Source organism: Aspergillus foveolatus (assembly GCF_047715535.1).
Source record: "Aspergillus foveolatus strain CBS 279.81 unplaced genomic scaffold BDW70scaffold_1, whole genome shotgun sequence".
NCBI lineage: Eukaryota > Fungi > Ascomycota > Eurotiomycetes > Eurotiales > Aspergillaceae > Aspergillus > Aspergillus foveolatus.
Window position 1 is genome coordinate 1,040,047 of NW_027396065.1, and position 26,975 is coordinate 1,067,021.

General features: G+C 49.6%; 16 protein-coding genes across 16 annotated transcripts; 8 read left to right on the forward strand and 8 right to left on the reverse strand.

Annotated features, from left to right (window-relative positions):
- Nucleotides 1-100: 100 nt before the first annotated feature.
- On the reverse strand, nucleotides 101-987 carry BDW70DRAFT_126073 (GNAT family N-acetyltransferase). Its single transcript, XM_073735022.1, has one exon. The coding sequence runs from the start codon at nucleotides 813-815 to the stop codon at nucleotides 321-323; it is 495 nt and encodes a 164-aa protein (XP_073601289.1). The 5' UTR covers nucleotides 816-987; the 3' UTR covers nucleotides 101-320.
- Nucleotides 988-1,463: 476 nt separating this feature from the next.
- Nucleotides 1,464-2,448, forward strand: BDW70DRAFT_155148 (T2 family ribonuclease; the record flags this gene model as incomplete). Its single annotated transcript, XM_073739992.1, has 4 exons — nucleotides 1,464-1,699; nucleotides 1,765-1,943; nucleotides 2,012-2,323; nucleotides 2,393-2,448. 4 exons carry the CDS (start codon nucleotides 1,464-1,466, stop codon nucleotides 2,446-2,448), a joined length of 783 nt encoding a protein of 260 aa, XP_073601290.1.
- Nucleotides 2,449-3,044: 596 nt separating this feature from the next.
- On the reverse strand, nucleotides 3,045-4,237 carry swc5 (putative Swr1p complex component (Swc5); the record flags this gene model as incomplete). The annotated part of the gene is made up of 2 exons (XM_073739993.1): nucleotides 3,045-3,792; nucleotides 3,852-4,237. The coding sequence occupies 2 exons, from the start codon at nucleotides 4,235-4,237 to the stop codon at nucleotides 3,045-3,047; spliced, it is 1,134 nt and encodes a 377-aa protein (XP_073601291.1).
- Nucleotides 4,238-5,907: 1,670 nt separating this feature from the next.
- On the reverse strand, nucleotides 5,908-7,183 carry BDW70DRAFT_4461 (uncharacterized protein). Its single transcript, XM_073744025.1, has 2 exons — nucleotides 6,665-7,183; nucleotides 5,908-6,604 (listed from the first exon to the last, which is right to left on the reverse strand). Exons 1-2 carry the CDS (start codon nucleotides 6,995-6,997, stop codon nucleotides 6,182-6,184), a joined length of 756 nt encoding a protein of 251 aa, XP_073601292.1. The 5' UTR covers nucleotides 6,998-7,183; the 3' UTR covers nucleotides 5,908-6,181.
- Nucleotides 7,184-7,751: 568 nt separating this feature from the next.
- BDW70DRAFT_126076 (fatty acid desaturase) lies at nucleotides 7,752-9,587 on the reverse strand. Its single transcript, XM_073735023.1, has 3 exons — nucleotides 9,240-9,587; nucleotides 8,325-9,184; nucleotides 7,752-8,243 (listed from the first exon to the last, which is right to left on the reverse strand). The coding sequence occupies exons 1-3, from the start codon at nucleotides 9,394-9,396 to the stop codon at nucleotides 7,935-7,937; spliced, it is 1,326 nt and encodes a 441-aa protein (XP_073601293.1). The 5' UTR covers nucleotides 9,397-9,587; the 3' UTR covers nucleotides 7,752-7,934.
- A 509-nt stretch (nucleotides 9,588-10,096) lies between these two features.
- On the forward strand, nucleotides 10,097-11,377 carry BDW70DRAFT_155152 (dihydroorotase; the record flags this gene model as incomplete). Its single annotated transcript, XM_073739994.1, has 4 exons — nucleotides 10,097-10,151; nucleotides 10,210-10,289; nucleotides 10,390-10,843; nucleotides 10,896-11,377. 4 exons carry the CDS (start codon nucleotides 10,097-10,099, stop codon nucleotides 11,375-11,377), a joined length of 1,071 nt encoding a protein of 356 aa, XP_073601294.1.
- BDW70DRAFT_4468 (MIND complex subunit MTW1) lies at nucleotides 11,316-12,748 on the reverse strand. Its single transcript, XM_073744027.1, has 3 exons — nucleotides 12,490-12,748; nucleotides 12,089-12,415; nucleotides 11,316-12,034 (listed from the first exon to the last, which is right to left on the reverse strand). The coding sequence occupies exons 1-3, from the start codon at nucleotides 12,541-12,543 to the stop codon at nucleotides 11,420-11,422; spliced, it is 996 nt and encodes a 331-aa protein (XP_073601295.1). The 5' UTR covers nucleotides 12,544-12,748; the 3' UTR covers nucleotides 11,316-11,419.
- Nucleotides 12,749-13,175: 427 nt separating this feature from the next.
- Nucleotides 13,176-13,647, forward strand: BDW70DRAFT_155154 (DUF504 domain-containing protein; the record flags this gene model as incomplete). Its single annotated transcript, XM_073739995.1, has 2 exons — nucleotides 13,176-13,332; nucleotides 13,382-13,647. The coding sequence occupies 2 exons, from the start codon at nucleotides 13,176-13,178 to the stop codon at nucleotides 13,645-13,647; spliced, it is 423 nt and encodes a 140-aa protein (XP_073601296.1).
- An 88-nt stretch (nucleotides 13,648-13,735) lies between these two features.
- On the forward strand, nucleotides 13,736-15,235 carry BDW70DRAFT_4490 (MIF domain protein). Its single transcript, XM_073744031.1, has 2 exons — nucleotides 13,736-14,255; nucleotides 14,306-15,235. The coding sequence occupies exons 1-2, from the start codon at nucleotides 13,824-13,826 to the stop codon at nucleotides 14,945-14,947; spliced, it is 1,074 nt and encodes a 357-aa protein (XP_073601297.1). The 5' UTR covers nucleotides 13,736-13,823; the 3' UTR covers nucleotides 14,948-15,235.
- Nucleotides 15,236-15,551: 316 nt separating this feature from the next.
- BDW70DRAFT_126080 (uncharacterized protein) lies at nucleotides 15,552-16,556 on the forward strand. The gene is made up of 3 exons (XM_073735024.1): nucleotides 15,552-15,798; nucleotides 15,868-15,926; nucleotides 15,993-16,556. Exons 1-3 carry the CDS (start codon nucleotides 15,717-15,719, stop codon nucleotides 16,464-16,466), a joined length of 615 nt encoding a protein of 204 aa, XP_073601298.1. The 5' UTR covers nucleotides 15,552-15,716; the 3' UTR covers nucleotides 16,467-16,556.
- A 156-nt stretch (nucleotides 16,557-16,712) lies between these two features.
- BDW70DRAFT_126082 (CENP-X/MHF2 family protein) lies at nucleotides 16,713-17,663 on the forward strand. Its single transcript, XM_073735025.1, has 2 exons — nucleotides 16,713-17,324; nucleotides 17,416-17,663. Exons 1-2 carry the CDS (start codon nucleotides 16,743-16,745, stop codon nucleotides 17,461-17,463), a joined length of 630 nt encoding a protein of 209 aa, XP_073601299.1. The 5' UTR covers nucleotides 16,713-16,742; the 3' UTR covers nucleotides 17,464-17,663.
- Nucleotides 17,664-17,757: 94 nt separating this feature from the next.
- Nucleotides 17,758-19,576, reverse strand: BDW70DRAFT_126084 (tRNA-dihydrouridine synthase family protein). The gene is made up of 2 exons (XM_073735026.1): nucleotides 19,354-19,576; nucleotides 17,758-19,291 (listed from the first exon to the last, which is right to left on the reverse strand). Exons 1-2 carry the CDS (start codon nucleotides 19,516-19,518, stop codon nucleotides 17,768-17,770), a joined length of 1,689 nt encoding a protein of 562 aa, XP_073601300.1. The 5' UTR covers nucleotides 19,519-19,576; the 3' UTR covers nucleotides 17,758-17,767.
- Nucleotides 19,577-19,801: 225 nt separating this feature from the next.
- On the forward strand, nucleotides 19,802-21,549 carry BDW70DRAFT_126085 (WD40 repeat domain-containing protein). The gene is made up of 3 exons (XM_073735027.1): nucleotides 19,802-19,943; nucleotides 20,000-20,790; nucleotides 20,840-21,549. The coding sequence occupies exons 1-3, from the start codon at nucleotides 19,892-19,894 to the stop codon at nucleotides 21,458-21,460; spliced, it is 1,464 nt and encodes a 487-aa protein (XP_073601301.1). The 5' UTR covers nucleotides 19,802-19,891; the 3' UTR covers nucleotides 21,461-21,549.
- A 25-nt stretch (nucleotides 21,550-21,574) lies between these two features.
- Nucleotides 21,575-22,497, forward strand: BDW70DRAFT_126086 (40S ribosomal protein eS25). Its single transcript, XM_073735028.1, has 4 exons — nucleotides 21,575-21,730; nucleotides 21,797-21,839; nucleotides 21,997-22,206; nucleotides 22,268-22,497. Exons 1-4 carry the CDS (start codon nucleotides 21,728-21,730, stop codon nucleotides 22,288-22,290), a joined length of 279 nt encoding a protein of 92 aa, XP_073601302.1. The 5' UTR covers nucleotides 21,575-21,727; the 3' UTR covers nucleotides 22,291-22,497.
- On the reverse strand, nucleotides 22,498-23,496 carry BDW70DRAFT_126088 (putative heme/steroid binding domain protein). Its single transcript, XM_073735029.1, has 3 exons — nucleotides 23,158-23,496; nucleotides 22,851-23,089; nucleotides 22,498-22,787 (listed from the first exon to the last, which is right to left on the reverse strand). The coding sequence occupies exons 1-3, from the start codon at nucleotides 23,404-23,406 to the stop codon at nucleotides 22,589-22,591; spliced, it is 687 nt and encodes a 228-aa protein (XP_073601303.1). The 5' UTR covers nucleotides 23,407-23,496; the 3' UTR covers nucleotides 22,498-22,588.
- Nucleotides 23,497-24,729: 1,233 nt separating this feature from the next.
- Nucleotides 24,730-26,297, reverse strand: BDW70DRAFT_126091 (GTR/RAG family Ras-related GTP-binding protein). The gene is made up of 4 exons (XM_073735030.1): nucleotides 25,892-26,297; nucleotides 25,740-25,841; nucleotides 25,006-25,689; nucleotides 24,730-24,956 (listed from the first exon to the last, which is right to left on the reverse strand). Exons 1-4 carry the CDS (start codon nucleotides 25,903-25,905, stop codon nucleotides 24,740-24,742), a joined length of 1,017 nt encoding a protein of 338 aa, XP_073601304.1. The 5' UTR covers nucleotides 25,906-26,297; the 3' UTR covers nucleotides 24,730-24,739.
- Nucleotides 26,298-26,975: the final 678 nt, after the last annotated feature.

Below are 26,975 nucleotides of genomic sequence, written 5' to 3' on the forward strand. Positions count from 1 at the left end.
GCCTAGAGCGATTACTAAGCTTCGGGGCTTTTTAATCCCACACCGCGGCAGAGGAATTCATTTCACTTTTCCTCCTCGACTTCTTTCAGCACTATAAAACAACGCCCTAGTAGTTTCGACATTATAGCAAACCCATCTACCGTGATCATCCAGCGATTCAGGGCTTGGTTATGCGCAAGCTCCGCTGCAAATCATTTTTCTCTGACTATGATGACACTTTTTCGGCCACGAGGCACAAACTGCCATGGGTGCTCCGAAACAAAAGTTCAAGCTCAACAGTCTGAGTCAAGAGACGATGATTGCCCTTGGTTGCTTGTTGTTCATCGAGTAAGGTCGAGCGCGAGGAATATGGTTTCGTTCATTGGTGTCTCGTAGTAGGGAGGCGTCTCGACGAAGCCGACCCTGGTATATAACACGATTGCGCCTTGCATCCTCGAAGGGAGCGTGTCCAGCCTCATCTCTTTGTATCCCAGGTCCTTTGCTCGTTGCACAATCGCTGTCACCAGAGCCTTGCCTAGGCCCATACCGCGTGCTTCTGGAGAGACGTACAACCGCTTCATTTCGCACAATTGCTTCGAATCGTCAAGAGGACGGACGGCGACACATCCTAGCGGCTTGTTTTCTGTGCTATATGCGAGCAGAAGGTCTCCATAAGGAGCGCCATACTTTCCGGGCAGAGAGTCCAATTCCGACTGGAAGTCTTGGAAGCCAAGGTCGATATTTAGCCATGCAACGTAGGCTGTAAACAGGCTTCTTGCTGTAGCGATATCCTCTGCTGTCTGCGCGGAAACGATGCGGAACTTGGTGTTATCCATAGTGTAGATTGCTCGATAATTGGCGCAGAGATGAGAGAAAAGACCGAGTCCATCTTAAGTTCTTGAGAGGACTTAAAACCGATATCGACTTCTAGAATGACTCACAGCGAAGGCTCTTCTAGGTTGAAGCAACAAAATGGACGAGATCTTCGCAACCTGAGCCTGAACCCTTGAGGTAGTCTTCAGTCTCCTCCCCGCATACTCCCTGTTCTGCATCAAAATGATTGATCGATAGGATACCGCCGAACAGCGATCCTGTTTGACGACCTGATTTGCCCATCTCCAAGCTAGTCTGACAGGCACAATTTCTCCATGGACCGCGTGCCTGAGATCGCCTCTCCTATCACACCAGGCTGTGTAGCCGATGCAACGTTCTGATACTCTGCACTCCCCCGCTAAGCCCGCTACTGACGCCCCATTGGTCTTTGCTCTTTTTAGCGGCAGCCTGGGAACTATTATGGATCTGAGGCCTGACGATCTTGTAACAAATCAGGAGCTTGTTATCAGCACATGGGCCGAACTTTCATAGTCCTTCCGTTCTTGGCCGCCTGCCCCGGGTACTATATAATATGGCCAAACGTACCACATCTCGACTGTTTCGCTTCTCAAACTCGAGCCCTCCCAAATAACCCACCCTAGAACAACACAATGGCTTTTAAGCTTTCCTCCGTAGGCATGCTCGCCCTGCCCGCCATGCTTCTTATCCCCAACGTCGTCGCCGACGCAGAGGTCTGCGACAACGACACGCCCCTAAGCTGCTCAAGCTCCAGCGTCGAGCCATCCTGCTGCTTTAACAGCCCCGGGGGGTCACTCCTGCTCACCCAATTTTGGGACTATGATCCGTCCACCGGTCCGACGGATTCTTGGACTCTTCACGGCCTCTGGTGCGCATATTAAACTTACCCTCTCATCTCTCCCAGCCTCGCTGATAATGAGTGCGTTGCCACAGGCCAGATAACTGCGACGGTACCTACGAGGAGTTCTGCGACTCGTCACGCGAGTACTCCAACATCACAGACATCATCAAGGAATTCGACAGAACGGATCTCCTCTCGTACATGAACGAGTACTGGAAGGACTACAGCGGAGACGATGAGTCTTTCTGGGAGCATGAGTGGAACAAGCACGGTATTTACTTTACTTCTCTACTAACTCTACTAAGAAAAAAAAAAAAACTTTGTACTAACCTGTATCAGGAACTTGCATAAACACCATCGAACCGACCTGCTATACCGACTACACCCCGCAAGAGGAAGTTGTCGACTACCTCCAAAAAGCCGTCGACCTGTTCAAGACGCTGGACACCTACAAAGCTCTCGCCGCCGCAAACATCACCCCCTCCTCTAGTGCAACTTACACGCTAGACGAAATCCACTCCGCCCTCTCGGAAATCCACGATGGCTTTGCGCCGTATGTTGGTTGTGACGGAGACAATCTGAACGAGGCGTGGTACTTTTACTATGTCCGGGGTAACTTGAAAACGGGGGATTTTGACCCTGCTGAGAAGCGTTAGTTACCTTGATGTCCTTCGTGGATTTATGTGTTGGCCGGTTCATGCTAACAGTTGACAACTCTAGTGACCCAGTCGAACTGCCCTGAGGAGGGGATCAAGTACTTGCCTAAGTCAGATTAGTGACTGGCCACTCTTATCGTTTTATCTCGGACTTGTTCGTGCATATATTACTAGGGAGCTAAGCAAAGGCTTATACCTTTTGAAGGATTCTTTGGAAGTATTTGTACTATAGCTAACCTAGCTATATGTGAGGCTGGCGATGACGCCGTCCATTTCAGTCCGCTTTCATCAATCGAATGGTGTAAACGGGCCAGATAAACAGTTTGTTTAGAGGCAATATGTCAATCTCTGACTGCCCATTAGATGAGCCGCTTGTTCATTGGATACTGGTATAGCGCACTGTGTGCTTCTGGACCCGTGTCCGAAAGTAGACTGAAGTTGCTCATGGAGTCAGAGGCTTGTCTTGGCTGGTTCGCGCAACCCGTCAAGGAAGAACCCACAGCCAGCGAATAAGATGTCCGCGAGAGCGGAGCCGCTTTCGTACCCTTGATTGTCGAGTCAGGCTTGTTAAGCCCCGAGGCTAACCCTATGACGAGCTCGTTCAAGGACGCGCCGTATTCCACGTCATGTATAGTGCAGCCTTTATCAGATCTGATTGCATGGTCGCATGAGGCGTCAAAATGATATAGTGAGGAATAAGCCACCTATTGAGCTCACTATACACCCCGCAACCTCGCATTCCTCCTCTCTTCTTCCTTCTTCGCATCGACGCGATTCAAGAAATCCATACGACCAAGAAACCCCTCTTTAGCCTTACTATGCATCCGGAGTTCATCAATAATCCCCTCCTGGTCAACATAAGCAGCCCAGTCCAAGCGTGATTTTTCGACGGTGTTGATTTTCGGCCCACGGACGTTCTCCTGGCCGGCTCCAGCTCGAGCTCCAGTTTCTGTAAGCGACTGCTTCCCCCAGCTCTTCTTGATCGTGCCGGATGGGTTCGGATCGAATCGGGAAATTTTACGAAGTGGACGGCGGATACGGAGGGTGTTGTTTGTGCTTGCGTTTTCATTGCCTTTGCCAGTCATATTTGCGACTTCGTCTTCAGTAACTGGTACGACTTCGCCGTCGCCATTACCCGATAAGAAGAGTTTTGCTTCGGCGGAGTCGCGAGGGACAATTTTTTCCTCTGTGATCATCTCGCCCGCGAACTTGTAGGTGCGCTTGATTTTAACCATTTCAGATAGTTGCTGAGATCCCTTTTCTGCCAGTCCATTGGGCTCCGTTGGATTCGTATTCTCCTGGTCGCGCACTTCGGCGTCAGAGGCCGGGGTTTCGTCTTGTTTTTGAGTGTCTGGGATTGGCACCAGGCCTAGTTTTGAATCTGGCGCATTCATCTGAGCCCATATTTCATCGACGTCGATCGTAGCACCTTCGATTTTCGCGAGTGGCTTGCGCTCTTCCTGCCTACGTATCGTCAGCGAGTCCATCGCATAATTAAAGAACTAAAATCAAAAGAAACATACATCTGCATTTTCATCGCTCTCGTCCTCACAAATCCTCCAGTCCCGCCCTCGTCATCATCAAAATCCACATCCACATCCTCCTCATCGTCAGAACCCTTCTTCCCGTGCTTCTTCTGCTTCAGCTTCTTTTCCTTTGCCTTATGGATCATCGCCTCGTCTCCCGAGTCCAACTCCGCGTCAACCTGCGTCACATCTCCTGATTTCTCTTTCGCCTTCCTCTTCTTCGCCACTGGCTCTGTTGTCGTTTCATCGTCAGAGGACGATAGCTCCGCATCGTCGTCCTCGGCGGCTTGATCAAGGGTGAAGTCTTCGTCCTCGGCGGAATCGTACTGCTCATCGTCCAGTTCCATGTCCGCGTCTGCTATCGTTGCCGGATCGAGAGGCATTATGAATATGGCTGTCATGAATGGGAGAGCTTGATGTGAATCATGTCTGTTCCTCGAAGTACTCTGCCGGGCGGAGCTCGATAATCTGCTTATATAAGCAAATGTTACTGCAACCAGTAAACCACTAGTTTAGCTTTAACTTAGCACAAATGTCTTGAGATTCGGGCAATAACTCTGTTCTTCTGCCTAAGGGCTCAGGCTTATTAAATAACTAACTATCCGTCTCTGTTTACTACCTTGTTGGTATCTTCCCAATACCCTTGTCATCTATAAAATATTTGACCTTGTCTGCGGCATTGATCATAAGCGACATATAACCAACAGTCTTTTTTATATTTGCCCAGGATATATAGAACCCAGTCGGCTACGAGACGCTGCTGTCCCGAATTTTGGAAGCCGAGGCAGGCGAAGTAACTGGGCAAATGCCAACAAGAAAGATAGGCCTATGGAATTAGTCAAGTGTCTATTTCTAAATGAGCTCATCTTAGCTTCGTCCATCTCCAGAAGTTTAGACTACTAGATTCCAGCACCACGGTGAGGTGTGAGCTCGTCGCTGAAAGACCCCAGACCACCACAATTACAACAACCACATTCACAGGGAGTCGACAAAAAAGCCACCCACCCGACTCTCCATCTCACTCCCCTCGACCAGAAACAGACCTGAACAGAGACTAGTATGGAAGGTCTCAGAACCTCCCCATTACTGACTGAAGTCACTCCAGAAGATCCATACATATCCACTCCCACCACCAATAAAACACAACCACTGCCGAGGAGCATGCAAAGCTAAGCTCAACACGAGACCGAAGAAATGCTCCCTCGAGTACTGACTATCCACCGCCGTTCCAGTGACTGCACGACTGCACCCAGATACCCTGCAAGGTCATTTCTGCATTTACTACTACTTGGGACAATACCATTCCAGAAATGAAGATTACCTTCGGCGTCGACCTGGACCGGCAGGAAGACGATTATCTAAAAAACCGCTAAAATCATAAGGACATACTAGATATACTAAAGGGGAGGTGGGCAGATGCATGCGTCTCTTCTCTTCGGCCCGGTGCTGCACCGTAGAATATGCCAAATAAAGCTATCCGTTCCCTGAATATATAGTACTATCTCTCCCTAGTTGTCACTGTCACGTCGGCGGATAGAAGCCCGGGCAGACTTGGTGTGGTGTTGGCTTTCGTTGTCATTACAGCCTGGGTGGGTGTTTGTGGGGGCTTCCTGGGTTACAACATCGTTTCTGTTGTAGAAAGATGTTAGTTGGTAGGTCATGGAGGGAAAGGTAAATGGTATTCGTACTCGAGTTAGAGAGCCAGTCAAAGCAAGTGGCGGTATGGATCATCCCAGGTGTTTCGCCGTTCAAAGTGCTGCTCCGGAACCTGAGGCCAGGAAATATCGAAGCCCGTCTTCATAGGATATTACAGGCGATGGCAGAATTGTTGTCTAAAGGGGACGGGAAAGAAGAAGGTGATAACTAGAAGAGACGAAAAGAGGGATAACAAACGGAAATGCAAGAAAGGAGGTTATAAAGGTGGCTGTTCGGACATGAATGCCGGCCAACCTTGTTTTTTGTAAGCAGAGAAGCAACCTTCCGAATTGTATTTCCAGCCACTAAGGAAATACAATCTCATATCTTGGATAAGTAAGTGTAGAACTAGAAGAGGGTTTGTTTGGCCCAGACGAATTGCTTTCCTATCACGACCATAGCCTAGGGTTGAATTGTAACTCATAGATATGTTCCGTACACTACTGCGCCCACGTTGAAGACCATAGACTATTAGAGACAAAGAGTATATACACACATTTCCACAATGAGGAGAACACCCCCTCGTCAACCAGCCAGAATGCTCACTGACGTTGTCAATCTCCAGGATCAACCAAAGGTCCGTACCACCTGCAATAATAACCAACCACGGATAACAGCAACCTAGATGGCGATCACCTCTTGTGCCCAAACGACGTCTCGACCTTTTCAAGCTGGTACTGTTCCTGCCCACGCCGCCTCGCGACGCTCAACTCAAGCCAAGTCCCCACCCCTGCCGCAACGCCCATGAGGACCTCGACTCCAACAAGGATACCAAGCATGATAAAAGCTGCATGAGTAGCACCGCAATCTCGAGCAAAGTGTACTGGCGCCGGCGAGATCGTTTCACTGCTTCCATCGGAGAAACCGAGCGGGAGGTTGTGGGACGCCTTCCACTTGCATGTCCAGGAATGGAGAGTCTCGACGTTGCCGAAGTTTTTAGGGTACGAGGAGCCGGGCAGGTAAATTGCGAAGACTAGGGAGACGAGTGTAGCGACGAAGCCTGAGGATGATGTTGCTACTGCGGCGAGGTTTGCGCGGCGGATGTGCGAGTGTGGCTGTTGGGAGGTTAGCTGGAGGTGTTTTCAGATGAATGGGGGGCAAAATCTTGGACGAACAGATGGTAAGAGAGCGACGACAATGAAAAGTAGACTCAGGAATGCAACTACGCATCCGCATGTCAGGATGGCGATGGTTGGGCGAATGTCGAGGTTTAACGGCCAGAGGTAGAGTCCGATATTCTCGAAGGAGGATGTCTCCCGATAGTGACGATAGGGCACAGCCTCGCAGGCAATGATTGCGATTGCGATACCCAGGGCAAGGGATGAAACGCCGAGTCGAACCCAGTGGAGGAGACGGATTCTCTTGAGAAAGCTTGACTCGTCCTCGTCGGATGCGCAGGATGCGTGGTAAGACCCGTGGTATGATTCTGCCAAGGATGCGGAGGCCATTGTAGCGAACAGTGATGAGCGGAGATGGTCAGACTGGAGTCCGGTCAACGGCTCAGCAAGAGAAAATGAAAATTAAAAGAGTCTTTCCAGAAGACAAGGACCTCAAGAACGAAGGAAGACAAGAGAGCGAGAGAAAGAATGGAATGTTATCCAGTGGCCATCAAGGACGAGAGGAAGAAACAAAGACAATGGAAAGGATCCTGGCTCTGCCTAGATATAGTTTTTCATGAAGGGCACCTGAGCAGCTCGCCCCCTCAGCTGGGTTTCCAAGATATTGATTCTTCAATCTTCAACAAACACAAGCTGGAGACATCTCGTGCAGAATGGCCACACGCGAGAGCCCTGTAGCCGCCTCTCTCCGCAAGGACCGAGAAGAAACCAAGTCATTGGTTTATGGAGGATCCCTCTGCAGAACAGAAGGATGCAGGGGCATCACTACTCACGACCCGCTGAATACAGTGTTTCTAAATCTGTACCCCGGGCGCTTAGATCTGGATGGAGGACTTGGAGTTGACGAATAAGCAGTCGGCTGTAAGGAATACATTCTTGGCTGCAGTAGTGCACGTTGCACGGATCATTTCTTCTTTCTCGTTCACGAAGAGTATATTGGGTTGGGCTTGGTTGTTAGAGTGCCGCTAGGGGTGTCGGCGGCTACAGGGGGAAGTATATTGGCTAGTCGCTAGCCCATGCTGTGAAGGAATGTCAGCCCTTTTCGAAAGTCTTTTCTTGGGTTCTATTAATTATAGTTCGTTCAATATACTCTATGTAGGTAGGACTATATACTACCCGTGTGAAGAAGTTTCATCGTACTCCGTCCTTCCCAGGGTCCAACCGTTTGCCCCCTTTGCTATTCCCGATCCCGATACATGATGCAGGATTAATTCCGAATACAGGCCTAGCCGGGCCCCTGAAGGGCCTGTGCTAGCGTCTCCATCCATCAGAACTTCGCTCTAACATCTTTCTCGCTAAATCTCCTCGTCTTTCTTCTGAGCATCTCCGCCCTCTCGTCCATACTCATGCCCACCTGCTCGCCAATTGGAACTAGGCATTTCGCAAGATACGCGTAGTCCTTGCGCAACAACCGTATCGTGATCATGATGTAGTCGATGTTGCGGAACACGAGAGCGTGTTCTGCCGCATAGCGCTCTTTCTGCTGCAGGAGGGAAACCGGGTGATCGCGCCAGTGTCGGCGGGGGTTAAGGTGGTGAGACGTGTGATAGCCGTCATTGTAACAGAAGCGGTTGCTCTGCGGCAAGCTATATTAGTATAATCACATGACGGGAGGAAACCAGCGCGCGGAGGGGGAAAAGAGGGGGAGATGGCGTACAGGTACATCAATTAGAGTAATACTCGACCGAAAGTCCGAATTCGGATCGACCTCGTCGACAAAGGCGTGTTGTCCCCAATTGCCCACCATCAATCCCACACGCAGCTGCAGAAGCGGCAAGACGAAGACACATAACGTCGCTCTCCAATTGACATAATGCCAGAGCAGGGCCACAACGAGGTAGTTTCCTAGTTCCCAGAACGCAGCCTTGGCCGCCATACCGAACTTTCCCTTGCGCCAGAAGTAAAGCGGCAGCTCGGCCCAGATGAAGAAGAAAAAGCGGCCGACATAGCGCAGAAAGTCGATCAGTTCGTCGCGCTGGTACCGGATCGTCGACGACAGATCACCTGGCCCATTTCCTTCAACATGGTGGTGCTTGACATGATGGTAGTAATATGAGTTCCAGGTATGGCCCATCAACGGGTTCGTGATGTACGGAAACAACCCGTCCAACCACCAGAGGCTTTTTTTCAGGATCCCGCCCATGTGGATGTGCTGATGCATCATGAGTGTATAGGTGCCTACATAGTAGGACTGCATAATCCAGTGCAGGATGCCGTGGACCCAGGTGAAGTTTCCAGGCCCGAAAAGGTAGAGGGCGCTCGGGACTGACGTAGTGAAATAGAGGATAAGATGTGTGAGCATGACAACGTCTGTCTCGACACGAACTATCTGTCGCGCGGTCGCAATGTAGGCTTGTAAAAGCCTTTTCAGTATGCTAGGCAACTTTGCGAGATCTTTCATGTCCCAGGTTACAAAGACGGTGGGCTCGAACTCGGCCGCTTGAGTGTTGTTCAGAGCTTGGAGTCTCAGTATTGTGTCTTTGTCGGAATGTGTCTGATTTGACGCATTTTGTGTAGCTATCCACCTTGTCAGTATGAGCGTACTCGGGCCCTGAGTAGAGCGTAGACATACATTTCCCTCTGTTCCGTGCTCCCGCGAGATCGTTTCCTTTTTCTTCGGGCTGAAGACTATCGCTGCTGTCGTGAATCTCGGCATCATGCAGAAGAGTCTTTAGGACCAGCAGATCCGGCTCGGTCAGATTCGGGTCTATAAAATTGGAGGGTTCCATGTTGGGATGACCCCCTTACTCAGAGTGCGGTGGGTTGTCAGAACGTGCAGAAGAGCTGTCAGAATGTTAAGGGGAAGCTACGGGTATCGGCCCATCCGTCAGGGGCCAGATCCTTAAGACTTGTTGCCTAACATAGAGCCTCACAATGGTATCTACATTGCGGTAATTCCAAGCCGTTTGATATGTAGGGAGAAGAACGCCTAGGTAAAAATATCTATATACAAGACCTGCAGACAGTTGCTTAACTAGACCAATTAGAAGCTGAAACAAAACACTGGCAGGATCTTGCTTTTCCGTAAATGTGCTTAGTAAGAGTTGAAGCATGGAACCTCGAAACGGTAAGACGCCGCTCTAAAAACATGCTTCACGTACAGGATCTTCGGCCTTCTCGGCGGGAGCGAATCTCGAGTCAAATGCGCCTTCCCGATAGCTTGTCGTTGCCTTAGGGGCTCGAGTAGCGTTGGTCGAATTGACTGGCACGCATGCCAATGCCACATGACTTGACCAATCAAATTCAATATACGGATCTACGGATCTACCCCACGATGGAAAAAAAAATTGGCGGGGTTGATTTGAAGAGAGGGAAGCTGCAATCAGAGCAAAAGCAAACGCAGCTTTCAAACTGTGATTATAATTGCTCTTAGACAAGCTATACCCCCTACATCAAGCTCAAGTCTCAGTTCGGCCACTGAATACTACAATGACTCTTTCAAAGTTGCAAGGGGTCAAGCTCCCCGCATCGGCCGACTTCCACGGTGCGTATAAAACATCCACTCCATCGCACTGCTATGGTCAGCTGATGAGGGAAAATAGTCCACCTCCGCGATGGGGACATGATGGAATTGGTTACCCCTACCATCAGACAAGGTGGTGTCAACACAGTCTTCGTTATGGTAAGGAGATAACTTTACTGGGGGACGAGCAAGAGATGAAATGATGCGCCAACTGCATTGATTTGATAAGAACGCCAAATAACATCTGATGCTATGATAGCCAAATCTCGTACCGCCAGTCACCACAGTCGACCGCGCGCTCGAGTACAAACAGCGTTTGCAAGCGATTGAGCCAAACGTAAATTTCCTTATGTCTCTGTACCTGCACGAGTCCATCACGCCGGAAACTATCATCGACGCCAAGAAGCGCGGCATCACAGGAGTCAAGAGCTACCCGGCTGGAGTGACAACGAACTCCTCTGCCGGTGTTGTCGACTACGAGCAGTTCTACCCTGTATTCGCCGAAATGGAGCGCCAGGGGATGATCCTGAACTTGCACGGGGAGGTTCCCTCCCAGGGTGATGTGACTGTGCTCTCAGCCGAAGAGCGCTTCCTGCCTACCCTCATGCAGTTGCATGAGAAGTTTCCCAAGCTCCGTATTATTCTAGAGCACTGCACCACCGCTGCGGCAGTGGAAGCTGTTAAGAAGTGCGGGCCGACTGTTGCGGGAACAAGTAAATCGTACCTCCTGGGTTCCACGTGCAATATTGTCTGACCGTGTTGTAGTTACCGCTCACCACCTATCGATTATTATTGACTCTTGGGCAGGAGACCCTTTCTGCTTCTGCAAGCCTGTCGCCAAAACCCCTGCTGATCGAGACGCTCTTCTGCGCGCCGCTGCCTCCGGCAACTCCAAGTTCTTCTTTGGCTCAGATAGTGCACCGCACCCCGCAGCTTCCAAGAGAGGAGGAGAGAAGATCGCAGCGGGTGTATTCACCCAGCCGTACACGACCCAGCTCGTGGTTGACGCCTTCGAGCAGGCGTGCCAAAACGGCGTTCTGAAGGAAGAAGATATCACCCCCGAGATCATCGAGGGCTTCATGAGCAAGTTCGGCCGCGCTTTCTACGGCCTTGAGGAGGAGCAGAAGGAGTTTATTACCCTCGAAAAGAAAGGCGAGAAGGTGACAAACATACTCAAGTCGGATAAAGTGGACGTGGTCCCATTCAGAAGGGATCAGGAGACATGGAGCTTGACTTGGTCCGCATAGAGCGCTCTCGGCTGAATTCCATAGGCCGCAAAAGTATCCCTTCTACTCTTCCTTTCTATCCGCCTGTGTAAGCATACTAGTCACGGCCTCGAGTGCCTGTGCTTCGGAGATGTTCATTCTGCGTCCGCCAACAGTTAGGTTCCCATCATTACCAGGAAGCTGGCCAGACCGCTCAAGATGCAGTCTGATTCTGCTTTCAATGTAATCTCTTCTCTCATCTGACTTGGGTTCCTTGTCTTTCGCCAGGCCCGATTTAGGTAAAGCGGCCAGCTTAGGCCGGAGCTCTTTTAGCATCGCTTGCAGAGCAGGAAGCTGTGACAAAATGAATGTAGTTTTGGTCGTCAACGGTGTGTGCTGCTGGTTCGATCCTGTGGCGACGCCAACGCGTGATTGCTGAGCAGCCGGACTAGTTGTCAAGAACGACAAGTCCAGATCTTTCTTCGTAAGAGAAGTTGTTCCACTTTCTTTCGTGTCGGTTGCAGCATCCGAGGCTTGCGTTGCTGACAAGATCGCTTTAAGCTGCGCGATCATTACTTCGTTCCTCGCGCTCTCCTGCTTCAATGCTCGGTTTAGTTTCTTCGTTTCTTGCAGCTTCTGCCGTAGAGCGAGAATTGTGTCAACTGTCGGCGCGTCGGGCGGGGGATCTAATGATATATTCTAGAGCGAATACCAGTTAACGCACTGCGCCTCGCAGAGAACACCCATACGAACCTCATAATGTTTAAGCCTAATCCACCCCATCAGATCCTCAGGCACTCTGAAAATATTGCGCAGCACGAAAATCTCAAACTTGTCAAATGCCTTATCGACCGTCGCTTCGAGCAGGGTTTCCAACTGATGCAATCCATTCTCGATCTCTAACTGCGCTTCCGGGTAAACAACATTTCCGTCCTCATCGGTGTCCGGGATCGTCGAGCCGTTGTTAGCATGGGCGAATCCCAATCGTTCCGCAGGGGTCGACAGTAGACCAGACTCCAGGCTGGATATGGCCTGATAGATCAGGTTGTTGATAGAGTTGATAATGTCATCTATAAGCGACTGTAGCTGTGTTAGCGAACGTTCTAGCAAGCCTCGCGACAGGCGAGACGAACGACGACTAGGAGTGAACTTACCAAGGGTGTATAGCTAAAATGCTCTGTGAGCAAGGATGTAGTAAGGTCGTCCATCGTCTCAGCAAGGCGTCAACTGATTCACCACCTAGCTGGTGGTTGAAGGCTGCGTATGTAGTCCTTGTCTGGGGCGCGCGTCGCGTGGGGATAAAGTTTGTCTGCGCGAGGAGAAAGCAATGCCAAGACCGGGCCTGGTCGAGAGATATAGCTTTCTCCCTACGTATTTTCCAAACCTCTCACAAGTTGCTGAACTTGTCTCAACTATTGACTATAGTTCATAATGATTTGGCTATAATGGGAAGAATTGGGGCGAGAAATCGACTAACCTTGCGAAATCTGGCCTCATTTCGCAAGGCAATCTGTTTGTGACTCACTAGATCTCTCTTTTGAGTCACCATAGGGCTGTGCTAAGCTCACTTACCAATTAGCATTTCCAGGATAAAGATGAACAGCTTCACTCAGGAGCAGTGTCTTTTAATTACATGACAACTGACTCAGTGTGAGCTCCGTTCACCTCAAGCTTGACTGACTTTGGGGAAGCAGGACCGTCGGATTCGTGTGAGGATGGATGATGCACTCAAGATTGAGAGGCATAAATACCCCTACAGTTTCAAACTGGCTTTGATTTCTTGAAGTTTGATACCTCTATCATTTGACATTTAAATTGATTAGTCACGCTTGCTCTAGATATGGCGGAAAACAAAGTTGAGATGGAGACGGTCCCGACCATTGAAGAGGAAGACTCTACAAAGAGAAGTCCCTCTCAAAATGATGACGCTCGCATGGGAGAATCTCCTCAGCCAAAATCCTCGCAAACAGCAGAGAACAGGCTCCGACCAGCCGCCGGTAATTAACTTCATTCCATCTTCAAAAATCTGGCCTGACATTACTGTAGATATACTGAATCGTCTTATATGGGACGAGAGCTATAATAGCACCGACTTTGTTATCGGCTACGAGGATCGATTCGAGGGCCGGCTGGAGGCGAGTCTCAACTCGTGGAAGAGAGATTCAACGGACGAGGAGTTCATCCCACAACATCGCATTCTGTACATCAAGCGGAAGTCGAATTCTGAGGTCGTATGGGACAGGCGACGAAGGATAGACAAAATCTTCAAGAGCGGAAACTCGGCCTTTGACTATTTGGCATTTCTCGCTTGATTTTGTGATGACTACTGTGCCTACCAATTCAATAACTGCGTCGCCCGGTGGCTCCTTCTGCTTGTGTACATTTATCTCCTCGACTTCAGATCGAACGCCGCCAGGCAATCAAATCGTGAACTATTTCTTAGCTATCCTTTCCTGTAGCGCTTTCACCTCGTTCCTCGAGACGCAAAATGCCTCAGAGGCGCCATCGGATCGATTTCTCGCTGCTAAGAAGGCGTCAGAACTTCTCGTCGGCCTCCTCCTCAGACCTTTCTCCCGGTATCCCGGTCCTCCAGTCGCCAATGTCGTTTCATGCGATGGCGTCACCAGAAGTCTCCGAGGCAACGCTTAAGCGGAATAAGCTGGACAGAGCTCCAGTCAAGCCGTCCATGTTCTTTGAAGATATGGATGAAGAGGACGAGGGACCAGTCACCAAGTCAACGGCCCATGACCACAAGGATGTTCCAGCGCCACGCACGGCACAGAAAGTTATCAGCGGCGAGAGTCCACCAAAGACCCAATTCTTTGAAGATTCATTCAACTCCCGTGTCTCTTTTGTACCGCCGGTTGCACGAATAGGGCAGGATTCTCTTGTCGTGATCGAAGTCTTGGCAAACGTCAGCGTAAGTCGGCCATGTCAACTATGACGGCCCCAAGCTGATTCAGCATGCAGGTCAAGGACGAGGAGGCTGTTATCTCGAGAATAACTACACGAATGGCGCAAATCTACCAGAGATCCGAGTCCTTCATGTTCGTCAGCATGCAAGTGATTCCGTCGCTGCGATTCGGCAACTCGACAGAGCCAGCGTATTCCATGAAAGTCTTCGCCCTGCCGTATCTCATTGCCCCGATCACGAACCTCCGCAGCACCATACTCATTCAAGCGGCGCTTCACGACATTCTACACATCCAGCCCTCCCGGGGAATCATCCTGTACATTCCAGTTGCAGAAGAGAACATGGCGACTAACAATACTACGATGATGGGTGAGGTAGCCCGTTTACAAAGCGATACTCATGGCCGTGGCCGGGAGTCTGGAATCTTCAAGTCTCTTTCTCGATCCCTGAGTAGGAGGAAGAAGTCCAGCAGTGGTGCGAGTGCGCCTCTGTCTGTCGCCACAACATCTTCATGGGCCGCTGGAAGCGATGTGCATGAGGCAAAACCAACCGCAATTTCAGAGTCTGAAGGTACCAATACATCCGCCGATGAAGGCTCTGTAAGACCTAGAAAATCTAGGACACTGCGGCTTTTCGGTTCCCGCCTGTTGACTGAACCCTCGGAGCATTCCAACGCGGACTCGGGAATAGGATGTTGATCCCTGGGACACCCATATCTTGTAGCCCAGGTTGGAACAAGCCTCTTGGAAAGTCTCAAGGCTCGATTGAAATCAACCCAGTGTATTGGCCATGATCCGAAAGACTCGTCCTCGGATTTGAAGTTGGTAAATGCAAGTTGTTTGGCCAATTTTCCGGTGCTGGAGGCAACTATCCTGCCTACTGTATACATTGTATAGTTATCTCGATTATTACGGACTTTGGTCTCCTTTGAGATAGCCATTGGTATTAGAGCTGCTAAAGAATGATAAACCTGCAAGTGCTTGGTCTACTGTACGAACATAAACTACAGACTAGATGTAAACAAAGCAGTAGGTAAAGAAGGCAAGGGAAAACATACGTACATACGCGAAGTTATATCGAGTTCTATTTATGTGAGCTCTAAGGAGTGGTATCTCAACATAAAACATAAATTCATAAGCAACCAGCTAGGCAGAAAGATCTCTAGATATACCAGGTAAATGGCCCAGGAAAGCCGAAATATAGCTTGACGATGAGTCAACTACTCAGTACAATCCGAAGATACCGTAAGCCGGCGATAGAGCATATCTTTCACCAACCTCATCCGGAGCATTGTTGTTAACTATTAATTTGCAGGCTTAACCTTTCTTTGCTGCGCACGATCCTTGTCGCGCTTCCATACACCGCAATACGGCACATCAACCACCCGCAGAGCATCCACCAGGATCTATTTCCTCGCAACTTCGCCCCGGCAAAAACCTGCACACTTTAGTGGGACAAAATACCATAATGGATACAGACACCATTCCCAGCAAGATAATAGAAGTGGAAGGTGACCTTTTTGATGCTCCCGATGGCACAGCTTTGATACGTAAGTTGTCGTACTCGCAGGTAGAGCCACACTGTGACAAATGCCAAAACTAACCGCCGTCTTGCGCAGACGCTTGCAACTGCCTCGGGTCATGGGGTGCAGGAATCGCAGGGGCCTTTCGCAAAAAAGTAGGTATTCCATCCTTACACCGACCTGGAGGAAGCCACGAAGCTAACAGTTTCACTCTTACGCAGTACCCTGCGGCATACGAGATCTACGAATCTCACTGCCATGTGTACCTCCAAAAGCCTCATTATCGCAACATCAACCCACCAGATACTGTTGTTGAAGGTAGCCAGATTCACCCCCGCAACATCCGACTTCCAGAGGGGTCTACATTAATTATCCCGCCCCAGAAACGGGACTACGAAAAGCCGGGAGGCAAAAAGCACTGGGTCATCTGCCTCTTTACTTCGCGTGGATATGGACGCAATGTGAGCGGCGTCGATATCATTCTGCAAAATACGGAGCTGGCGATTGCGGATTTGAAGGATCAGCTTGATGAGCTGAAGCGAAAGTGGTCCAACGAAGACGATGCTCATATTAAGGGCCTGAGAGCTTGTCGGTTCAACTCGGGACTTTTTGGAGTGGATTGGGCGCTTACGAGGAGGATTTTGGAGGATTCGGGATTGGAAGTTATTGTTGTTCGTCCGCCTGGGGAGAAGTAGAGTGCCAGGGTTCTCGGTAAGATTTAAGCAGACATGCCCTCTAGCAACTCTTTGAGTATATTTTATGTAGAGATGATGCGATTAATTTCCTATTCCGCCAACGTCCTCTTTATTGAACCAGAGTGCCCAAGTACTTCGTAGGAGAAGGAAAGTGGTGTACGTAAGTCACCTGACCACGCGCCTGGGAGTCGCGATGCGCGCCGATCCAACCACCAACACCTCTTTTACACCTACCAACTCCAGAGCAAGAGAAAGAAACAAATTGAGCCCAGAACCATGCCTGTTGAACGCCAAGCTCCCCAGAAGCGCCGTACACTTCCGTTCAAACCACCAAGTAGAGCGTCAGGATCCGCCGTGTCAGCATTGACAGCTGGCCCATCCAAAGCCACCAAACCAACAAAGACCAAAAACACTAACACGGCTACCACCTTTTTCTCGAATAATAAACCCGCAAGAGCCACCACTTCCCGCCGAAGGCCATCGCCTTCCCCGAGTCCTACAAACTCAGGCACCGACTCCGCTTCCTCCGCATCAGATGATTCAAGCCGAGCCTCACCCGCTTCGGCCTCAGACGACGAGAGTGAAGCAAACTACATTCTCGCTGAAATCACACACGCTAAACCCGAGCACGAAGACGTCCTCTCATCGGACCCACTCATCCCGCCGAAACTGTTAACGAGGCTGTTGCACCATCATTTCCGGAGCGAGAAGACGAAGATTGCGAAGGATGCGAATGCCGTTGTTGCGAAGTATATCGATGTCTTTGTGAGGGAGGCTGTTGCTAGGGCGGCTTTCGAGAGGGCCGAGGCACAAGGGGTTGCGGGTGGTGGGGGTGGGATTGCGGACGGGTTTCTGGAGGTTTGTTGTCCATTTATTTTCTTTTATCATCTTCTCTGCTTCTTAACGAGTGCCATTGTTTGGTAGTCTTGTGCTGACATTGATATGTTAGGTTGAGGATCTTGAGAAAATGGGACCGCAGCTTGCTATGGACTTTTAGGTGTTGATTATTTACTTTGGAAATATGGCTGGCTTTGTTCTGGGTGTTGGGTGTTGGGTGTTGGGGTTCCTCTAGGGCATGGCATGTTCTTTGCTTGTACTCGTGATACCAGTCGTGTGGATTTTTTTATTATGATTGAGGCTCTTGTATGCCGCCTTTGGTATGTTTGTTGACTGTATAGGTGTAACATTGGGTTGTGGGTAGAAAATCATTTATCATTGGCTTGGGCGCTATGCATCAGTATAAACGCGTGGTCTATCGGAGTATGTACATGTTGTAAACGTTCTTAACAAGCTCTGATGCTTTAACCACTCAGCAACGCATCCTTCGCTGCCGTTGTCGGTGTATCGGCCGCTTCCACAGTCTGAACCGAAGTAACAGCCTCCATCTTATCATTTGCTTTAACCTGCTCATTCTCAACCTCAGCCTTCTTCTGCTTCTCTCCCTTCTTAACTTGCAATGCCCCAACCTCCATCGCCTCCTCCGGCGTTGGCCGAATATGCGGCTGACAGACCCAAAACGGCCTTCCATATTCCGCAATCGTCGCTTTTGACCCGGTCAAGCTCGGATCGGGCTTATGCTCAAAGCGCTCAGGAAACTGCTCGTACTCTTTAAGCCCCTTCTTGACTTCTTCCTCAAGAATGGAGAGTGTGTGCTCGAAGGTTGACATGTCGGACGGTGAGGATCGGGCGAGCGCATCGCGAACGTTTGTGTGCGTGGCAATCAAAGGGCGGAAGAGCTGGAAGAGATGCGCTTGCATGAATTTCGTAGAGGGGCTGTTGGGGTTCCCGTGGCGAAATTTGTGGGGGACCTTTTGTTTCTTCTGTTTCTTCTTGGGCGGTCCCTCTTCTTCTTCTTCCTCTTCTCCTCCATGGGCTTCGACTTCGGCTGCCGGTGCTGCTGTGTTGGTAGTAGTGCTTGCTTGTAGTAGCGCTTCTTCCTCTGGGTCGGACGGGATGTACAGAGGTTTTCGTTCCGGGACGGGCTGTTCAAGGACGTATTTGTAAATGATGTCTAAGTACCGTCGGAATACTGCATCGATGCGGTATCCTCCTTTTCCGTCTCTGCCTCGCCAGTATTCTCTCCCTTCGCTGCCGACTGGAGGAGGTTTAGCAAAGATAGAAGGATCCGACAAGTTTCCTTCGGCGCTCATCACACCATCCGCGCCGGTTACCTCGAGGCAGCGTGCCAAATCGTCGTGATTCAGGTTGTTTCCATTCGCAAAGATAACAGTGTCCGGGGGTAGGTTATCTCGTAGATACCGAATATAACTCCAGTCAGCCAGCCCGGTATTATGACCTTTTTGCTCTCTTGTCCGTCCATGGAGAGTGATTATGCTTGCGCCTGCGGAGAGTATCATCTTGGCATACTCCAAAGTCTTCTCCTTCGATTCTTGGATTCTAAACTTCGCCGTAACCGGGACTGGGAGTTCCATGTGAAGCTTGTTGATCAATCTGTAGATCAAGTCCCAGTCCTCCTGCAGGAAAGCACCATAGTGGCCTCGCCTTGCAATGCCTTGCGGACAACCCAGGTTCAAATCAACGGCGTCGCAATAAGGCGCCACATGGCGCGCGGCGTTAAGGAAGTCATCAGGATCATTGGCGCAGAACTGCACAAATAGCGGCCGGTCAATCGCTGGGTTTCCGTCAAGGTATGGAGAGTCATCGCCTTTGCATTTGGTGTCGCCCCAGGCGCGAGTCGGGTGGAAGGCCTTTGCGCGGTAGCCAGCATGCTCCTCAAAGAGACGCGCATGATACATAGGACTGTAGGCGAGAACGGACTTGGACTCTTCGGGTGTCATAAAGGAACGGGTGAGCATGCGCCATGCCTGGGAGTAGTAATCATTGATTAGACACTTAGCGCGCAGGGATCAAGATGAGCTACACCTACGAATTCGGACCGGTCAACCATAGGCGCAACGATATATTTCGGTGAGCCTATGCTCTCATAGAATGCTCGCCCGTGGAGTTTTTTTCTAGTTACTGGCTCCAGCTTCTCCGGTGCGATTTGCGCTACGCCATTCGATATGGCGGGGATGGTCTCCGAAATGGCCATTTCGGCGGAGTAGGGGCGCGTTAAAGTGAGAAAATATCGCCCCAAATTTGGGGTCAAAAGTCGTATAAAACCTATCGTGGCCACGATATATATGAGACCGATGTTTCAATCAATGACAGGAGAACCTTTTTCTATGCCTTCGACGGAGTATTCGCCATGGGCGACTTTTTTTAGCGACAAAATCACGGAACGGAAGAATGATATTGCTTTTATCTTATCGATAAGAGACTTGGCAAGCTCTATTTACTCCGTCGCCTCCGCACCCCGTTTTAGGATAGGGCATGCTACTTCATATTCTTCGCCATGTTGAATATGTCTTTATAGACACCTACAGGGCAAGAACTCTTATGGCGCGTGAGTGCGTCCCCCGAAAATGTCACGATTATGTCTGACTCCAACCTCGTCAATTGACACTGCTGGTTCTCGTGAGTCCATGGTGTTTGTTGATTTGTCTGGTTAGCATGCGCTAACTACGGTACAGCTTCTTCCTCAATTGCGCTATCCCAAGACGGTGAATACGCCGCACACTTGAATGGAAAGGACCTTCTTATTCATCTCAATTCTACTTCATCAGATTTTCAAGAAGTACAGCTTGTTAAGGTTAAGGACACGGGGTGCAAATTTCTAAGGTTCTCCCGGAAACAGGACACAGCAGAAGCACGGCGAGTGTTCTGCGCAAGCGATTCTCGTATCCTGATTTGGGATTTATATCCATTGCAGCAGCATGCGGAGATTGAGAACGTCGAACCAGGCGCCGTGAACATTGACTTTGGGGCTGACGAAAACGAGATTGTTGCTTTCCATGCATTCAACACCAAGCTTACTGTCTTTGAGTTGGACTCTGGCCGCAGTCATATTATAAAGTCCCCCAAGTTCTCGCATCAGAATGGCTACGGATATCGGCCGAAGACAGGGCAGCTCGCGATCTTATTGAAACCAGAGACTAGTGACCTGCTGACCGTGCATGAGCCCCTGACTTATGAGGTCATCGGACGCGAAGTGCTTCCGACGGTTGACGCGCAAGGGCTGAAATGGAGCCCTGATGGGCACTGGATAGCTGTATGGGAAGCTGCAAGTGCAGGAACCAAAGTTCTCGTCTTTACTGCCGACGCGCAGCTCTTTAGGACCTATAAAGGCTTACCGGAGTCTGATGGATTAATTGATCTAGGAGTTAGAGGTATTGAATGGAGTCCTGTTGTGGGAGATGGCTTATCGCAAGTCTTGGCTGTTGGTAAGATGGATGGCACGGTGGACCTACTTGGAACGAAAACGGTATTTATAATTACTGTGTTGCTTTATGTCTTTTTACTAACATCCGAAGTTCTCTTGCTCGTCCACACTCTCACATGTCTTCCCAATCGATCAATCCTCTCCTAGCCTATGGCGGGAACGCTACGCCGCTGGGGGCATGAGCTTAGAATACGCTGAGTCGTCAAGCTCATCTGCATTCTCAACCGTCCCCGAACCGACGAGTGTCCCCCGTGGGGTTTCCTTGATGGGATTCAGCTTTGATGGTAAACTTCTGAGCACTGTGGACCAGACGCGGCCTAACATTGTCTGGGTTTGGGACTTGGAGAGCACTCCAGTTCTTGTTTCGGTTTTGGTTCATGAGCATGCCGTTAGACAGGTTATATGGCACCATTCCAGCACGCAAATGCTCATTACTACTGCAAATAACGCTCTTCCCGGCGTGCGATTTTGGAGCCCGCACCGACAGCCGTGCATTGTTCGAGTCCCTATTTCAAGAAACGACAGTGGGAGATACGACGTGCGATGGTTATCCTCTGACATAGGTCAGAAGTCTAGATTCTGGTTTGGCTCCCAAGAGGACTACGTTTTGGGATTTATTGAGCTGGATGAGCATGATGCAGAATTTAAGGCTCTAAACACTCTTGGTGGAAAGGTATTACCAGGCAGCCACGGCACTTACACGAACCGATGAGATTATTTATCTGCGCCGCATGTCTAATATTCTATAAGTGACCGTTATTAATTACGTTACTGCCTTACGTTCGAGGCATTAACTTCAAAGTTCTCGCAGCCAATCACATTAGTAGCTAGATTCAGTAACCGAGCCTGGACCCGTGACCAGCCCAGGGCTAGGGTTAACTCTCACGTGACCTTCCTCTCCCCACTCGAATTTTGCACTTAGGCTCAACTTCTGGACGCTTCAGTCTCGTAGCTCTCAACAACCACACAGACAGTCAAAATGGTAAGCTGCAGCCCTCCTCAGAACAGACGATATATTCACCCAATATGATGCTAATATATGAAATAGGCTCCTGCAGGCAAGCAAAAGAAGAAGTGGTCCAAGGGCAAGGGTATGCTTCTCCGTCCTCATAATGATCTCCATCTCCCAACACCGAACAATACTCGATTTCGCAACACCCGACGAACTAGAAAATTCGATCGACTTTCGCACTCATCTACACATGAAAATGGATAATGAATACCCAAACTAACATATTTCCGCTATAGTCAAGGACAAGGCCCAGCACGCCGTCGTCCTCGAGAAGGCGACCGCTGAGAGACTCAACAAGGACGTCCAGTCCTACCGTCTCATCACCGTCGCCACTCTAGTTGACCGTCTCAAGATCAACGGCAGCCTGGCCCGCAAGGCCCTCGCTGATCTCGAGGAGAAGGGACAGATCAAGAAGGTTGTCGGTCACTCCAAGATGAACATCTACAGTATGTCACCTGTTACGCGAATCGGTCTTTGACATGGTGAATATGATGCTGATATCTACAGCCCGCGCCGTTACCGCCGAGTAAACGCTTTTTAACGAATGGTTTTTCTCGCGGTGCTTATGATACCTTTGCTACGAATGATATCTCTAAATCCGGAATTCGGCTGGGAACGATGTTGGTGGTACGATTAATCGGCCACACTTTTATGGAAGGAAAGTCGCGCTACTGGACGTGTCAAGTACATTGCAGTGACTCAATCAAATCAACCTGATCAATCTGTTCGACTACTTGCTAAGCACGTAATGCGCATAAACATATATTCTGCCAGTAAAGGAGGCAATTTCCAAACACACCCTAAATTCCACCTCAATCAAGACCAAGATCAGGCACTCGTACTCTTCTCCCTCTTGGGCCTTTGTTTCCTTGCCGCCTCGCAAAGGTCCCTCTTCCCCTTCATCTCATCCTCCGTGCCATCTTTAACAACCCTCCCAACCTCAAAATACTTCTGATGCTTTCCAAAAAATCCCACCCAATGCGCAATCTGCTTCTCAACCCTCTTTTTTGCGTTCCGCATATCCTGTTCGCGCCTCTTTTTCTTTTCCCCACTACTCAACTTTTCCAATTCCTCCGGCTCATCAATAGGTATAAACATCTCCTCAACACCAGTAAGATCGTCCGTGAGATCCTCGGCAAAACATCCCGTTACAAACGCGCGGGTTGCGTCGCGCCCGGCAAAGAAGTGATAGCCGCCACCGGGACCGTACATGCGTGGGTTCGCGGACACGTCGAAAATGGTCCCGTTCACGGCAACATAGATGGGCCTGTCGGGGTTTGTGCCGTCGTAGAGGGAGAGCTCTGATGGTGTTAAGGCTATTGGGCCTTTCTATAAGTTTGTTAACGTCGAGTAAGCGGATAATGGATGAGCTAATTAGATACGGGGAAAAGACGTACAACATATCGCACCAGCTGCGACCAGTTTGTGAACCAGGGGTTATACCCCCATGTTACAGTTTCGGTGAGATAGTATGATAGACCGCAGGAGACGACGGCTAAAGTGAGTATCACACGGAAGATGTCGAGGATGCTAATGCCGCTGCGGGTTCTGGATTGCGCATCATTACCGCGGTCTTTAGCTGTAGTAGTGGAGGACCTGGGTGCGTCCTTGGGGCCACCGGCTCTCTGGCGGAGTTCAGACATCATGAGTAGATTGGCATCTGAAATGTTGGTAAGAGAGCGGGTAGGTAAATAGTGGGAGAGAATAAGGCTGCCGAGCGCGCCAGTGAAAGGACAGATATTTCTAAAAGGTTCTGAAACGTATGGGTTGATCACTGATCGCTCAGTATAGCGGGCCTAACGAGTCTACCAGGATAATTATTAACGACGCCTTGTACAGGCCTATTCAAATGATCGTCCTAATGCTGCAGAATTTTGGTTGGTTTGGCTCCGTAAACCTCGGCGGTTGAAGAAATAGAAGCGATGCCAAACATAGAAGCGATGCCGGGTGGAGGACAATACGATGCTGAGGGATACTACAGCCACAGCACTGGCTCTTCTACAAAGATTCCTACGAGTATGAGGTAGTTTCAAAAACCCAATATATTGTTCGCTCATCGAAAATGAACACGCTAATATCTCGGTCTCCGACAGGCATCTCAGGTACCGACGAACCAAATATCAGAGTAGACCAATCCCAGGTCTGACGGTAAATATTTCTCTTTGAACAAAGATAGCCTGGAGAGTAGAATACCGTCGGTCGGCGATCTGAAAGTGTACCTAGAATCTTGTATAAAGTCAGCAAAGCTTATAAATCCTCATGATAAAACTAGCAATGCGTGGATAGCGAATCTCGTCAGACATCCAAGGAAGTACATGCGCACAGAGCACGTCTAGATTGGGTTCTAGCGACGGCTAGCGTGGAAACTGCGAATGTGGAAAACTTTTTCATCATCGAGATTGGGGCCAGGTAAAGGAAAGATGGTTTCAAGAAGATGATGGGTGCTTACCATAAGGTTAGTTGAAAAGCGCAAAGTCGCTAGAGTCTGACTGCTATACGCATCTGAAAATCGGCATTACGATCTTGAAGATGGTATGAGCAAGCAGAATGTCCTCAAAACGAAGGTGCCTTCGTGTTTGGGAAAGTGTGAAGAGAAACTTTTTTTCAGCTTTTCTTTTCTAGCAGGCCCGGATGAAGGTAGTTCCCTGTCCGGTGGGTGGAGCGGCGCTTTTCCGCTTCAGGCAAATACTCTGACAGTAAGGCCCGCCAGACTTAAGCTCCAATTTCCAGCATTTTTATTCTTCCGCTTTCTAGGCTTTCCAGATACGCGGGTCGATCAGTTACAGTAGCTTCTTAAGTTTCTATTACTCTCCTCTGTAATCGGAGGGGTTGGACAAGCAGACGGTGCTATAATGTCTGCAGGGTTTATTAGTGCTCAAATCAACCCGCTACAGCGACGAAACTACCAAGTCCAACTAGACAAATTAAGCCAGCATGTCGAATGAACAAGGCGAGAAGAATAGTTTCTTATTATAGCTATCATAAAGACAAAAAGTTGTTCGTGGGCGCTTCTTCAAGCTGTGCTTGACCCACTTGGCCCGCTTGACCCTGGCTGCGCTCAGTTTCCGGATCCTGCTCCCAACTTCGAGAGAACACGTCGTTTAGGGCTTGTTGAAACGTGCGACAGTTCATATCAATCAGGCCCTTCTTTTCTTTGGCCTCCGGATTACGGATGACGGAAACAAGGCATAGATACCTGGAGAGGTTAACAAGGGCAGGGCCAGGTAAAAAAACACACAACATACTTGTTCATTTCCATCAGATGGATCATGGTTTCGTCATGAAGTGCAACGTGGCTTTCAGCTTCCTGGTTTTGTTCGCCTTTGGGCTTGCGGTCAGGGTGATCCCAGGAGTAGAGCTCGGAGATGTCCACTATCACGTCGATATAATCTGAGCACATCTCGTAACACGACATGTCAACGGGGCGGGTATCGGAGGCGATGTAAATCTTGCTCAGAACGTCAAACAGATAACTCTTCTCAAAGCCGCAATTGTTGGATAAGGTGTTTATCAGGTTTTCCAAAGTAGACAGGTTAGGGATGAGTTTCTGGATCACTTTGCTGAAAGCTTCGAAGACCGAATAATCGTAAATCGAGGTCAAGTAGTAGTGAACCGGAGCGTTTTCGTACCCGGCGTCGCTGAGCTCATCAGAAATGAGCTGGACGATATCTTGGAATGTGTCTGTGCGAAATTCATCTGACAGCCCGTCTACTTTATGGATGAACACTTCGATGTTGATATTTGGGTAATACTGCTGGACGGCCAATATAGTCCGGTTGAGACGGGTAACCGACTCTAGGTAGTCATCTTGCGCATCGATAACCCAGACAAGAGCGCCATGGCTTCCGAAAATCTCTTCAAGATCAAATGAAGACTCAAGGTATTCAAACTGACCGGGAAAGTCCCAGACTTGGAAGTCCATGAATGAGCTATAGGCCGTGTTAATAGAATCGACTGAACTGAGCCATGACGCACTCACTGGACGGAATCTTTCTGGATGCGCGTGGTAGACTCTAGAAAGAGTGTTTCGTTTGGAGGCATCTTATGGAAGACAACGCTAGCAATGGACGACTTTCCGCTCCTGTGAAGTGTCAGCTCTGGCCATATATAGTCTTCCAACTAGGATCATACCGACGAAGTCCCATAAGTAGAAGACGAGGCTTAAAATCATGAGGCTTGTTGGATTTGACCCTCGTGGCCTGTCCCGAAGCTGTGGTTGCGACCTGCAGGAAGTCTCAAATTTTAGCTAGGTACTGGTTTTGTCACTGGCAAGACCCTCTTGCAAAATCATGCGGTTTGAGAACAAATATCTATCGAGACCGGGTACCACTGAAAGATACAGTGTAAAGGTCTCGCCGTGGGCATTACACGCAACGGGATGCCATTGGAGAAGTGCCCCGATCTCAAACTCTTTTGTAAGGAAAGAGCATCCGAGCCGTACATGGCCGGTACCACCTCTAACAGCAGACACCATCCCGTAAGCCGAGAGGAAACCAGCAAACGCATTCCCAGGTCTTCCGCGGCGACTGGGTTGCCGTTGTGGCTACCAGACTGGTGTTTTGGAGAAGGATAAGGGAGGGCACCCACACCGCTCAGAGCAATGCCAGATATCATAAATTGGCACAAATAACACAAGGAAATCACGTCTCCTTACCTCCATGACGTCCACTTTACACCGGAGCCAGTGATCTCAATGGCTATCCAGGTTCACTTATTGAGCGTCAATCCTCGAATAGAGAATACAGTATATCAGATTTAAGTACTTACCAGAAATGTTGTATTCCAGGAAGGACCCTGAGACGAGCCGAAGATGAAGGGAAGAACCAGTGTCTTGCTCAGGATTGCTAAGTACTGAGCGGGCAGCGGCACCATAGAATAAAGGTTAAGTTCTGATAATTCGAAGACGTCTAGTGGAATTGTAACAGCCTCCCAAAGCCCATTTAGGCAGTTTAATGTCTCCGTAATGAAGTGGCCCGCACTCCCGACTTCAGTGTCTCGCTGCAGGCGAACAATTTGGCGACACAGCTCAGAACAAGACACACATGTTGGGCATAAAGCAGTTCAGTCAAAACAAATGGTAGTTCCGAGTGTATATATATATCTTATGCCCGTTGGCTAGACACACATAAAAGGTCCTGGGCTGTGCTATGCTGAGTCGGTGTGCGGAGAAGGTAGAAAGGAAGTCCTGGCCGATGAGAGTTGTCTTTCGAAGAGC